Source organism: Nicotiana attenuata, unplaced genomic scaffold, assembly GCF_001879085.1.
Source record: "Nicotiana attenuata strain UT unplaced genomic scaffold, NIATTr2, whole genome shotgun sequence".
NCBI classification, from domain to species: Eukaryota; Viridiplantae; Streptophyta; class Magnoliopsida; order Solanales; family Solanaceae; genus Nicotiana; species Nicotiana attenuata.
Genome location: NW_017672430.1, coordinates 144645 through 159109, shown reverse-complemented (window position 1 = coordinate 159109; position 14465 = coordinate 144645). Strand labels below are relative to the sequence as shown.

The following is a 14465-nucleotide window of genomic DNA, read 5'->3' as shown; positions in this document are numbered from 1 at the left end:
AAAGGCTTTTTACTACTTCAAAGACGGAGCCTAATCGAACGAAAATATTAATACTTTATTCTAATAGATACTATAAAATTAAACATAAATATTATTTTTATGTAGGTTTGGGCAAGAAGTTAATAAAAACAAAAATAAATTTTTAATACAACAAATTAAACTTTTCTCGAAAGACTACTATTTTCTTTATTGACATTTTTTGCGAAGCAACCAAGCTACAAATTCAAAAATTAGAAAACGACATTTAGTCTTAGAGGAATAATTATATAATGTAGCTAATCATTATGTGCTTCCAATAAGATATTATAAGCAATAAATTAACAAATAATTCAATACTCTAATTCATTACTAAAAAAGTATTAATGAATATACTATTTGTAAATTGTTATTACTAACACTAATTATTGAATAATAAGTTTCATAACTCACAAATACAAAATTGTTGTATCAAACGAAATAAAGTAAAAAAATAAGAGTTTGGAGAGATAAATATAAAGAATCAAATAAAGAAAATCTAACAAAAGTTATAACATGAAGAATTTTAAGATAAAGAGTTCTATCAAATTCACTTTCACGATATTAGTGTTTGATCTCAACTTTTGAACTACTATTAATGAATAGAGCTTTTGACGAGTCAACCTTACCCCCTAGATTAAGAAATCTACCTTTTAGCATTAATTAGCAATGGAATTAACCATATTAACCTTTACTATCTCACATAAACACTCCTAACACATATTCCAACACTATTTACTCCAAGGACAATATAGGAAAAAAATAATTAATTCATTCTTGAAATCTTGAAAAATCACTTATTTTGGACCACATGAAAAAGGCCAAAAAATCACTTATTTTGGACCGGAGGAGTACTTTTTTTTTTCATTTCAACAAATGAGTCATGATATAAGTTAAAAGCATAATTGAAGCCATAAATTTCAATGTTTTACAATCTCCACCTCTCTGTTAACATTCTCAGTACGTCTCCCTCTAGTAAAAACAGCTTCCATTTCTTCTAAAGACTTTCCTTTAGTCTCAGGCAAGAAAAAGTAAAAGAAAATAAAAGCCACGACAGATATCCCAGCAAACAAAAAGAAAGCACCTCCTGTAGTAATTGCTGCAGAAATAGACAGAAAACTCATTGAAACAGTAGCATTCATCAACCTATTAACAGCAACACCAATACCAGCTCCCAATGCCCTGTACTTAAGTGGAAATATTTCAGCACTATATACCCAAGTAACAGGCCCAAGCCCAATGTTAAAAAACATCACAACTGCATAAGTTGTAATTATGCTAAGGACCAAAGCCCAAATAAGTTTCCCACCAGAATTCTCTGCCAAAGTCAAGAAAATACCAAGTGCAGTTAATGTCACTACCATCCCACTTAAACTTGTTAACAATAGTTTTCTTCTCCCAACTCTGTCAATCAAGAAAGTGGAGAGAACTATAAATATGAACTTAGTAAAACCAACTCCAACTGTGGCTAGTATTTGGTGACTATGGTCATGAACTCCTGCTTTGTCAAAGATTTTATGGCTGTACAATATTACAGCTTCAATCCCAGTTGCATGTTCAAAGAAATGAATTCCTACACCAGCAATTAAAATCCATCTAAGTGATGGTGTTGGTCTTAGCAACAATTCTTTCCAAACACCTTCACCTTGTGACTTTATTGAATCCGGAATCTTGACAATGTCATCGTTACAATTTTCGTCGATACCTACAGCTTGTTTAATTTCCCTCAATCGAAATTCAGCTTCTTGAGGATCATTTGAAACTTTGTACAATATTTTCTTAGCGTCTCCTAAACGGCCTTTCATGATAAGCCATCTAGGAGACTCTGGCATTTTGAGAATGCCAATTGCCAAGAAAAGTGAAGGAATTGCTGCAATTCCTAACATCATTCTCCAACCAAGTCTAAGTGACAATCCAGAAAAAATATAGTTGGACAAATAACCTAGTAAAATACCAATGCTAATTCCAACTTCTGGAAGAGATGTTAGGAATCCACGCGACGATGGAGATGAAACTTCTGCAGAATAAACAGGTGCGATCATGAGTGCAAAACCAACACCAAGTCCAGCAACACATCTTCCTACCAATAAAATCGCGTAACTTGGACCGTATCCCATTATAACGGATCCACACAAGAAAATTAAGGAAGCTATAACTATGGTGTAACGTCGGCCAATATAATCAGAGGTTCTTCCAGCACAAAGTGAACCAACTAAAGCACATAAATTTAGGATCCCAGCTAGTACTTCTGTTTTTGCATCATTGATTTTGAATTCTTCTTTGACAAAGATCATTGCTCCACTCATCACACCAGTATCTGAAATCAAACATAAAATCTTGTTATGTCAATTAATAGTACTAATTTTTGTGTGTAATTAAGTAGGTAGATTATAGCTATGGCATAAATACAAGCATATCATAGATATAAAGGAACTCAATGATTATATGCATGGAATTAAAAATCTTGTAACAAGATCAAATCATGTTGTGGTTGGAAATCAACCCATCATCTTAAAGATTTAGAGATTGAGATTTTTTCATTCTTAATCAAAAGTCTCGGAGTTCAACCGTGTGAAAAGAGAAATTTTGGTAGGGGTAATGCTTTAACCTTAGTAGACTTATCTGACACAAATCTGAATTAGTCGGACAAATAAGTGTTTTTTATAAAACATGACTAAATAAGAAAACGAATCATGGAATAAGGAAAAATGGAAAATATAGGAAGAAGAAAAGAACTAACCATAGCCAAAGATGATGGATATCATGGAGGCAACAATGGCACAAGCACAGGCATATTTATTAATCCTTGTAGGATTTTCTCCATCAGCCTTCTCCATCATTTTTCAATGAAAGATCCTAATTTTATTTTCTCAATTCCTTTGATAAATAATCTTATCCAGCACGAATCTGAAACCTTTGCTGTTATAATCTTCCAATGCTTGATATCTATGAAACAATATATATAGAAGTCACAAACAAGTAGCAGCAGTAAAATCGTAAGACTTCATGCACCTGTGGAACCCACTGAAAATTAGTGATAACTTTTATCTAGTGCATGCATGACAGCTACTGAATTAAGACAATTGGAAAACAGAAGATCAATGATAAAAGAAACCAAATCTCTGCGCTTTCATCTTTTCTAATTTTGGGTCTATATATAGAAAACATATTAAATTTTAATTCTACTTCATCTGTATTTGGGTTTTCTTAAAATATAACGTAATATGGTTGAATTTATGAGAATTTGTGGATAAGAATTACAAGTCCACGAGTCCGGATAGGACTGACCAGTGACACCCCGTATCCGACGCCGGTTTGAGTTGGAGCATTGACTTTAGTTTAGATTTATTTTTTGAGTCAAATCCACTTTAACCCTTAACCTTTACGGGTTGGAAAACAATACCCCTCTCACGTTTTGAATGGGATATAGAACCCCATTGTGCAATAGCTTTCTTGTGAAATAATTTTTTTAATAAAAATCTTTTCTTTTTTCAATAGATAATTTTTAAAACAACCAAGTTCTTTCATTATATCCAAAAGCTCAATATATGACAAACAATTAGGATCTATATAATTTATGGAGTTCCTCGTTAGCCTTCTTTCTTCAAAGTTTAAGATATGATGTAACGCAAAAGCGTCTCCATAATACATTTTCAAATATGACATTATTAACTATAAATTTCTAATCGATAAAGATATTTTTCAAAATAAGAAAACTTTAATATACAAAGAAAATACATAATATAGCAGCAATTATTTCATCTAATATATATGTCAGAGAATTGAATATTTTAGTGTATCTTTTTTCCTTCAAATTGAAATGCTAAAGCATCCATAGTGAATGTGCGTTCAACTTATTTCTTAAATTTTGTATGCAAGATTTTTTTTATTGCAAAAATTTGACAATGGTTTCAATATAATAGAAAAATATCTTAAATTTTGCAAGCAAGGAAGACGAAATTCAAGTATTGGTTTGGATAAAAAATATTATACTTCACCTTTGAAAGGATAAAGAGAGAAAAAATCGTTATTTTAATAAAGAAACTCTCACCAAAAAAATATTGCATAAGGAGGTTCCTTTTTCCATTCAAAATGTGAGGGGTATTGTTTCCCAAGTCTTAAAGGTCAAGGGGGTAAAGTGAATTTTATTCTCTTTTTTGGGGGTCAAATTTGACTTTAGATCATTACGGAATTTTTTTCCTAGTGTTACCACCAATTCAACAAATTTATGACATGTGTGATTTTTTATCACTTGACTAAGATTAAGTGATATGTATTTTCAATTTTATTTATAACTCTTAGATTTAAATTGTTCGATTTAATTTATGTTTGCCAAAAGATATGTGGAGAACATATCAGTCGTTGAATAGACCAAATTTTATTTTGTAAAACTAAACGTCTCTGAGCAACGTTTTTGAAACTTTCTTTAATAAGAAGTCTGGCTCACTAGTCATTCTTTTTGCCTTAATTTCCTAACTTATTAATCCCTATCTATACAATTAGAGAATCACCATCCATCTTTATATAATAAACAACCTACCTCTTTTTTGTCATAATTATTTAAAAACCAATATAACCCATCTCAGCTATTTAAGGCTGATATGTTGAGATCTCAACTTTGAATAGGTCTTAAATACAGCAGATTCTGTTTGATATATAGCCTTCGGTTTGATAGCATTTAGTCAATTTGTCTCTTTGTGTACTTTTTTTAAACAAGAAAAAGATATAAAATTTGCAACCAGCTTAATAGTATTCGCCAAATAAAAAATAAAAACTCTATGTCCTCATTTTTCTCGAGTGTTGGACTGTAGTAGTATAATAGTATAACCCTTGCACATATGGTTATGACATAGAAATTTAGAATAAGTTAGGGCATCCTTTTCAGAATTATAGGAGGCTAATGACCTAATGTTAAAATAATACAGGTTAAGTCAACTAATAGCCCGTTTGGCCAAGGTGCAAAAATCAGTTTATTTTGATAAGTGTTTTTTTTTTTAAAAGTGCTTTTCTCAAAAGTACTTTTGGTGAGAAGCAGTTTGTGTTTGGCTAATTAGTTTGAAAAGCACTTCTGAGCAGCAATTAGTGTTTGGCCAAGCTTTAAAAAACCGCTTCTAAGTGCATTTTTCTCAAAAGTGCTTGTCAAAAAAGTGCTTTGGAGAGAAGCTACTTTTTTCTGGTTCTCCTCAAAAGCACTTTTTTTCCTTCCAAAAGTTTGGCCAAACACCTCAATTTTTGGCCAAAAGTGCTTTTGGGCAAAAAAAAAAAAAAAAAAAAAATACTTTTGGCCAAAAAGAAGCTTGGCCAAACAGGCTATAAGACTACTAAATAGTTGTGGGTGATGGGAAGTAGTTATTGTCATGCCATTAATTTGTAATGCGTGGATAATTGTGTGCACCTCGATTATTTCATCAAATATCGGTTACCTTCAACCAGTAAATAAATTTGGTAACTTTGCCACACAAACTTAATATAATTACTGCCAAAATATTTTGTTTCTGTTAAAATTTAACTCTAATCTCCGATCAAGGGCGGCCAGAGGGTAAAGCCACTAAAGCGGTGGCTTAATTAGGCTCCTGAATTTTGGGGGCCCCAATTTTTGTTTTTCAATTCTTATTTGATGTTCGATATTTAATTTGGAACAACGATTAATTCAAATTCGTACCGTGTAAAATCCATTAAAGTGGGAACTGTTCCTTATAAGGGATTTTTTCGTTCCAAATACTGAAACCGTATACTTTCGATTCAAGAAAGAGATGTGCTATCCATCCCACCACAACTCTTCTCGTGAGGCCCCAAATCTTTTGAAGAAAATATTATGTATTTCAAGTAGAAAAATAAAATATTTTATATAAAAAAAGGATTACATTAATCATTAGAAAATATGTAATACACTTTTAAACTCTATTTATTTTCCTCAGGTTTTCATCATTGCAACAAGTATATTGAAACATAAAATACTTCTTTTAATACAATGATATCAACTTCTTGAATCATGTTCTATTACTTAAGATCATAATGCAAATGAGAGATTAAATAGTTTATGCCGAAAATTTTAAGTAATTTTATTCTCAAATAGTCAAAAAAATCTACTTCAACTAAAAATAAATATGATTTTTTTAAAATGGCCTCACATTAAAGTTTGGCTTTAGACCACCAAACTTATTGAGCGCCCCTGTCTCCGTGAATTATCACTCACTTCATTAACGGGTAAGCCACGTTACTCTTAAATACAAGGAATCATCGTCATGCTTTTGCTCTCATGGTCAAGATAGATAGGCTGAGCATGATATAGACTTCTTTAATTTAGGTTGAAAGTTCAAAAGTTATACTGGTAGGGTTTTTATTAGCCACATTTTGTTACTATACAAATTAAATGGTAGGCCATATATGCATATATTATATAGAAGAAAGCATACTGTCCAAGTTGCATAGATATTTCGACCTTTGACCAACCAAACAGTCGGGCTTTATGATGGGTCGTAGGTACAAAAGGTGATAAGAGTGGAGATAATATGTAGCTTATGAAGATTAGTGCTTTCGTGGGAAGTCAAAGCCAGAAAGATTTGCTAAATACTATGCACCTAGCTGATATAATAGTACTATTCTTTTCTCATTAATTCCATGTGTATACGTGATGTTAGGCTAGAAACTCGTGTTTTACCCGTAGTATTATATTCCAATGATTGCATTTTTTACGTGCGTTTGAGTTCAAATGATAGTGAATTGCACTTAGTACGTGTTTTATGCCTTGCAGGAAGTGATCCTGAGCTTAAAAGTTAATTTGGAGCTAAATGATCAATTTGGAGCTTTGAAGTCTGAGTAAAAGCCCAATACATTAAGCCGGGATCGTGTTCGGAGGTCGTGTACCAAGTCCGGATGTTAAAAGAGGACGAAATAAGTTCACTCCGAGAAAATTACACTGCCGCGCTGCATGGGGCACTGCAAGGCGCGGCGCAGCAGTGTAAAATTGTGCCTGACTCGAAAATATGAAGCTGCAGATAAAATGCACAACCGCGCCGCATGTTGCGGCGCAGCCTGCGGCGCGGCTGTTCAATTTTCACAGAGCTAAGTCCTAGTTCGCGCAGAAATGGGTTTTTTTCATCTGGGCCCGACCCTACTTGGTACAGATACATGTAAAAATGCTATTTTGAGAGGTTGGACACACTTTTGACATAATTTAGACCTAAAGAGGCTAAGGAGACCGGAGATTCGACCTAAGGAGTCAAGAACACACTAGGAGCAAGACGGAGAATTCTTCAACGAGTTTTTCCTTCCTCTTCCTATTTTTCATTGTTGGTTATGATTTTTAGTATTGTAGTTTTACATACTATTATGAATAGCTAATTTGTTATCTAGGGTTTTGATAGAACCTTTTGTAGGATAAATTCTTGTTATTTTTATATAATTGAGCCGTAGTATTTTTTCTATTTGTTCAACTACGTGTTTGTTGTAGTTAATTGACAGGATCCTCAATTAGCTGTGCCTATTTAGTGTGCATAACTCGGGAGAGAGTTCATATTTAGATAGTTGTTGAACAACACCACTCCCAAAGTATAAGAGGGATCTATAACTGCGGATTTAAAGGCGGGATTAGGGATAACGAAGCCTTGGGTGCAATCTAAAGTGAGCTGTAATAAACAAAGCCAGCTAGCGTAACTCGGGAGAGTGCGTCTAGTAAATTGTGGTAATTACTCGGGAGAGAGTTACGACAGTCAGAGCGCTCATGATCGGTAGAGAATACTTAGGCGAATTTATAGAAAACGTAGCAGGAAGGATTCCGACAATTGGGAAAATCATAACTCTAGACCTCCTTAATCTTTTCTCCAACTTGTAGTATCTTTAGTGTTAATTTATTATTTTAATTTGTTAGTTAGTTAGTTAAACACAAGAATCTTAATACTTATAACATAGGAATTGTTCGAGCTTGTCTTCTTAGCAATATTGAACAACTGTAGCTAAGCCTTAGTTCTCTGTGGGATTCGACTCCGGACTTTTAGACCGGATTATATTTGCAGCGACCGCTTATCCTTTTTACGACTAGAGTTGGGCGTGATCAAGTTTTGGCGCCGTTGCCGGGGAACTAACGGTGTAGTTGTAGCTATATATATTGCTAGGTTACGAGTTTGAACTTTTATTTTGTTTTCTTTTGTTTTTTTTTGTTTTTTTTTATTACTATAGATTTGAGAAACATGGCATCTTGGAATTATGTGAATTTAGGTGTAGATAATTCTACTATTGATCTCCATACATATTGTGAAGGAAACCACCCGTGGCAAAATTTTCAAAACGTTCCTAAGAGCGAGTTATGTGCACCAACTCAATCTTATTTGTGGAATGTGTGTGATGTGTGTGGTGGTAAAAATGGTCACCTTCATGGTTGTGCTTATATTTCTTATTTTCCCCCAACCCCTTACTATGATAGAAGTTAGTAGGAACAAAGAACCTGAGAATGCGGACTTGAAGGAGATCAAGGATATGTTAAAGTGCCTTCTGGAACAAAACAATGAGAAACAATTGCACATAGAAAGGCAAGAGGCAACTATTCGCAAGTTGGAGGCTCAATTGAGTCAAGTGGTTGGAGCTTTTAATGCTCAACAAGCCAATATTGAGGATAGTAGCCAAGAAGAGCATGAATTTGAGGTGTTAATTGGGGAGGTCAGAGTAGAACATCAACAACCTAGCCAACCACAATTTGAGGATGTCAATGTTGAAGAAGTGAGACTAGAGCCAGCCAAGGACTTTGAGGATATAAATTTTGTTGACTCTAGTATCATTGATGTTGAGGATGTTGAAAGTCCTGAAGTTCATGTGTTTGAGCGCATTGGTCCACACTCCAAGCATTTTTCCACATTATGTTTGGATGATGATATGGAAATAGAGTCATCCGAACCAATTGACGAGTCAAGGAATGAGGAACACGGTGCATATATTCTGGAATTCTTCTTGCCAGAACGTCAGGATTACATACCTCATACAAAGGCCAATGAGTGCAAAATATTACATTATTTCCTTGGGCCAGTTAGATTCGTTCCATCACCCCATGACCATAATCATAAGCTTGAATCAAAACTTGGGGTTCAATTCATAAGCTCAAGGTGGAGGCAAAAAGTGATTCGCGTCGTGCCGCGACGTTAAATCAAGCGCTTGTTGGGAGGCAACCCAGCTTTATTGCTTTTTTTTTTTAATTTTTTTAAATTTTTTTAATTGTATTATTTTTGTAGTGTCAATTTTTATTTTATTTTTTAGGAGCATGGAAAGCAAAGGTATTGGAAGGATGCAAAAGTAAATCAAATGGTTGGAACTAAGTGTGAGGTACCCGCACGAAGGACCAAGCCTGGGAGAAGTCTGAGTACCCCATGAACTGCTAGTGCTTCGGCCTTTGGCCTACCAGGGAGTTTCTTTTACCCTCTTGTATGTATGGGTGTGCATTGGGGACAATGCACAATTTTAAGTGTGGGGTGAGGAGATTGTCTGGGTGACTTTTCATGCTACTTTAGCTGTGTTTGTTTAATTAAATATTTTTTTTAAAAGATTGGACTTTTCCTGATGACGGATCTTCTAGACAGTTTTCTTGAGGGAAGTAAGTCTAAAGAAAATACCAAAAAGATTTTTTGTTTTGTTTTAGGTAGTGTAGTAACTCCCCCTTGGTTTTTCTTTGGGCCACGGTTCTTTTCCAAGGGTTTTATTTGAACCGGGTGTAGTTAGTTTTTTTTTAGGAATAGGAGCCATTGTGTTGTGTTTTGAATTGAAGCAATATCTCTTGACTTTGTTATGCCTTGAGAATAGTGAGTATTTTGGTTGTGACGCTTAGGCTCAGTTTTTGACTCTTGTATAAGTACCTTAAATTGTATGATTTTAAATTTGCTTAACTGCTTTGACTAGAGTGTCTTGATATATCCAATCCTGAGTGAGTTATGTGCCATGTGTGTGTAAGGTTTTGTGTTATTCTGTGCATTGCATTTGATGCCTAGAACTTGCCCCGTGTGTTTGCAAAGCGAGATAATAGTTTTATTCAGTCTAGGAAGTGATATAGGCATTTCTTTGTTGAGCCAGATATGTACATTTTATCCGCCTAATTATTATGTATCGTAGTTAACCCCTTTGAGCCTGTAATCCTATTTCTTTGGCGACCACATTACAAGCCTTACCATTTGTTTGAATTAACCATCTTTTTGAACCTTTTCACATCTCATGAGCACTTGAATTGTTATGAAATTTGTAAAAGTGAAAGTGTGGGGTGGTTGGTTTGGCTTTTGAGTGAAACTAATGAAATAAGGAGAAAGGTGCACTGTTTTGAAAAAGTAAGAGCTACTTGAATTGGAAAAAAAAATAGTTGGATTGTTGTGAAAAAAATTCCTTGATAAGTGGTGGATCTTGATGTAAGTGTGCTTAAAGAAGAATGGGGTAATATACATTGATGTGAAGGTGGAGTTTTGGTTTGATATAAGTATTGGGTTTGAATGTTAAAGTATATGTATTAAAGTGCTTAGGGAGGTGTAGTCACTCTTATATCTAAATGTATCCTACCCGTCCCGCAGCCTACATTACAACCAATTAAAGTCCTACTTGATCCTAGACTGAATGAGCTCGATTAGTAGATTAGTACACTACGGGCAAGCCTATGGTGCATCTTTTGTGGCATATGAATGTTATTTCTGAGAGTGAGTGAATTCTTTCTATCTTGTGTTCCTAAATGTTCTTAAATTTTATTGTGTGGGACTACTCTCATTGGTTGTGTGAGGGCACTTGATTCATGAAGGAAAGGTAATGTCATTGACCTCTATGTTAGAGTAAGTTGATAGCATTCATGGCAGCTCAACATCATTAAAGGAGAAGGATGAAGCTCTGGAAGCTCCAAGAAGGCCCATGACAAGGTCTCAAACAAAGAAATTTCAAGACAAGCTTAATGGGCTTCAATTGGCAATTAAAAAGTGTCTTATAATAGAAGAAGAGCTCCAGCACAAGGAGGATCTTTGGGCCAAGTCTTACAACTATTTTGAGGCCCAAATTAAAGTCCAAGAGGAGATGGAATGAGGCCCAAATATGCCCCAAAAGAGAGGAATTTTCAGCAGCCCAAATAAGTCCAAAAATAGTTTCTAGAATATATATTTAATAGTTGTTTTAATCTATGTTGACTTGCATTGGTCTATGTGTATGTTGAATACATTGTTCTTAGTGTGGGTAGTCCTCTATGCTTCTAGGGAATATAATTCTCATTTATTGAAGTTTTGACTAGCTCCTTCTTTACTACTATATAAAGGGGTGCTTGTCTTCCATTGTAGGGGACATTGAAGATTAATATTATTATTGTGAGTTTTTTCGAACCTTTGTGAACTTTACTTTGAAGATTTATCTTGCAACCCTAACTAGTTCATAGCTTAAGGTAGTAAGATAATTTTCTTTCTTGTGATATCTTTGGTTTCTTTTGATATTCTTCGAAGGCGACTAGTTTCTTTTACTAGTTGTTGTCGTAAGTTATTCAAACTAGAAGTCAAGATCCGAATCTAGTTCTTGATTAGCTTATCTCTAGTGAAGGCAATTGGTTTCATAACCAACTTGTTGTCATTAGGATCTTGTCAAAATCTAGATTAACATAATCTCGGGGTTCTTGGACCTTTCCTTGAATTTCGACATATCTAGTTTATTTTTCTTGCTTTTCTTAATCCGCTTGCATTTCTTTACTACTTCCGCATTTCATCAACTTATTTTCTTTAAGTTCTTGGATCTCCCAACCTTTGTGTTATCATAAGTGGGCGAGTGATAATGCGTGGTACTTGTGAGTCAAATCTTGAGGTTAAGATGTTACGCTTTTGTGCTTAATCTATTTTAAATATTCTTGGCATAACGAATTAGGAGAGTTGTTTAAAAAGGTCGTGTCTATATAAAGTGAAGTTTGATTGCTCGAGGACGAGCAATGGTTTAAGTGTGGGGTGTTGATGTTAGGCTAGAAACCTGTGTTTTAGCCGTAGTATTACATTCCAATGACTGCATTTTTTACGTGCGTTTGAGTTCAAATGATAGTGAATTGCACTTAGTACGTGTTTTATGCCTTGCAGGAAGTGATCCTGAGCTTAAAAGTTAATTTGGAGCTAAATGATCAATTTGGAGCTTTGAAGTCTGAGTAAAAGCCCAATACATTAAGCCGGGATCGTGTTCGAAGGTCGTGTACCAAGTCCGGATATTAAAAGAGGACGAAATAAGTTCACTTAGAGAAAATTACACTGCCGCGCCGCATGGGGCGCCACAAGGCTCGGCGCAGCAGTATAAAATTGTGCCTGACTCAAAAATATGAAGTTGTAGATAAAATGCACTACTGCGCCGCATGGTGCGGCGCAGCCTGCGGCGCGACTGTTCAATTTTTACATAGCTAAGTCCTAGTTTGCGTAGGAATTGGTTTTTTTCATCTGGGCCCGACCCTACTTGGTATGAATACATGTAAAAATGCTATTTTGAGAGGTTGGACACACTTTTGACATAATTTAGACCTAAGGAGGCTAAGGAGACCGGGGATTCGACCTAAGGAGTCAAAAACACACTGGGAGCAAAGCGGAGAATTCTTCAACGAGTTTTTCCTTCCTCTTCCTATTTTTCATTGTTGGTTATGATTTTTAGTATTGTAGTTTTACATACTATTATGAATAGCTAATTTGTTATCTAGGATTTTTATAGAACCTTTTGTAGGATAAATTCTTGTTATTTTTATATAATTGAGCCGTAGTATTTTTTCTATTTGTTCAACTACGTGTTTGTTGTAGTTAATTGACAGGATCCTCAATTAGCTGTGCCTATTTAGTGTGCATAACTCGGGAGAGAGTGCATATTTAGGTAGTTGTTGAACAACACCACTCCCAAAGTATAAGAGGGATCTATAACTGCGGGTTTAAAGGCGGGATTAGGGATAACGAAGCCTTGGGTGCAATCTAAAGTGAGCTGTAATAAACAAAGCCAGCTAGCGTAACTCGGGAGAGTGCGTCTAGTAAATTGTGGTAATTACTCGGGAGAGAGTTACGACAATCAGAGCGCTCATGATCGGTAGAGAATACTTAGGCGAATTTATAGAAAACATAGCAGGAAGGATTCCGACAATTAGGGAAATCATAACTCTAGACCTCCTTAATCTTTTTCCCAACTTGTAGTATCTTTAGTGTTAATTTATTATTTTAATTTGTTAGTTAGTTAGTTAAACACAAGAATCTTAATACTTATAACATAGGAATTGTTCGAGCTTGTCTTCTTAGCAATATTGAACAACTGTAGCTAAGCCTTAGTTCTCTGTGGGATTCGACTCCGGAATTTTAGACCGGATTATATTTGCAGTGACCGCTTATCCTTTTTAGGACTAGAGTTGGGCGTGATCAATACGTCCACAAGCCAAGCCAAAAAAGTTGACATGCGCACAATATAACCAACAAATTATTTTTGATTTTTGTATACGGTGGAAATCGGGGCTACCCTATTTCGTTCTTCGATGGAAAGGTGATACCACATCGAGAGGCCAGGACGCCAAGCTCGGGGTCGAGGCTCCTTTCCAATATCGAGGTCGAGGTCGCAATCATTTGCCGGGGTCGGAAGAAGGCATACCTCGAGATAATACCGTTATGATTCAGTAACAGAAAGAGCAACACCCGCAACGACCCGAAGATCACGGAGTAAATTGCGGAATGGATTGACCCTTGGCGGTTAGACAGTTGTCAAATGATTTCCTACTGTAATTAGAAGTGTACCTTATTTAGGACTCCCCTATTATATAAAGGGGAGCCCATTCATTTGTAAGACATGATTTTGACTGATAAGAAACACATGCACTTTATTCTCTAGCTATTTTACTTATTGTTCATCAGAGTTGCTTTGTAACTTGCTATTACCACTATTCCACCTCGAGACTGTCATAATTCGAGGTCGAGATTTGGCTTGCATACCGGTTTTTGAATTATTTTATTCTTTCATTTATATATTTAATTCCTTGTTTATCAATCGGTATTGGATTAAATCACATATCCTTAAAACCACAATATAAGTTTAATTGTTACTCGGATTTTAGAAGTAAAGAGTTTGGAGCCCACCGTGGGGCTAAGGATAATACTGATTGTTTCAGTGCCGATTCAGATTCCACACGTTATTTTCACACTTGTTCTTGTCAAGAATTTTTGTTCTCAGGTTAACACATGTCAAACTCACAAAACACACCCATACATGGTGATGATGGTCTTGGATTTCACGGGGAAAACGACAAGGTAATTGCTCCAGGAGCCGGGGTGCAACCGGCTAATCTCGGGGGAGTACCAGTCGTCGATTTAGTCGATATCAGTTCGCACATTGCTTTGAATGCGGATTTTGGCCCGGACCCCGAAGGGAGTGTGTGTAGGGAAGGCTGATTTGGTGGCCAAGGAATACAAGGCGTAGGAGATGGGGGAGTTAGTCTCCAGATAATATTCGAGATGCTACAGGCT

The 14465-nt window shown here is 35.4% G+C and overlaps 1 protein-coding gene across 1 annotated transcript; it reads right to left on the bottom strand.

The window, feature by feature from the left end:
• Positions 1 to 851: 851 nt before the first annotated feature.
• LOC109213173 (probable polyol transporter 6) lies at positions 852 to 3204 on the bottom strand. Its single transcript, XM_019376927.1, has 2 exons — positions 2756 to 3204; positions 852 to 2332 (listed from the first exon to the last, which is right to left on the bottom strand). The coding sequence occupies exons 1-2, from the start codon at positions 2853 to 2855 to the stop codon at positions 936 to 938; spliced, it is 1497 nt and encodes a 498-aa protein (XP_019232472.1). The 5' UTR covers positions 2856 to 3204; the 3' UTR covers positions 852 to 935.
• Between the last annotated feature and the right edge of the window lie 11261 nt (positions 3205 to 14465).

Bases quoted from the DNA above. Each gene is read 5' to 3' on its own strand.
- LOC109213173 (XM_019376927.1), bottom strand. From the start codon at position 2,855: ATGATGGAGAAGGCTGATGGAGAAAATCCTACAAGGATTAATAAATAT. The intron at 2,333-2,755 runs GTTAGTTCTTTT...GTTTGATTTCAG, and splicing joins ATCCATCATCTTTGGCTATG to ATACTGGTGTGATGAGTGGA.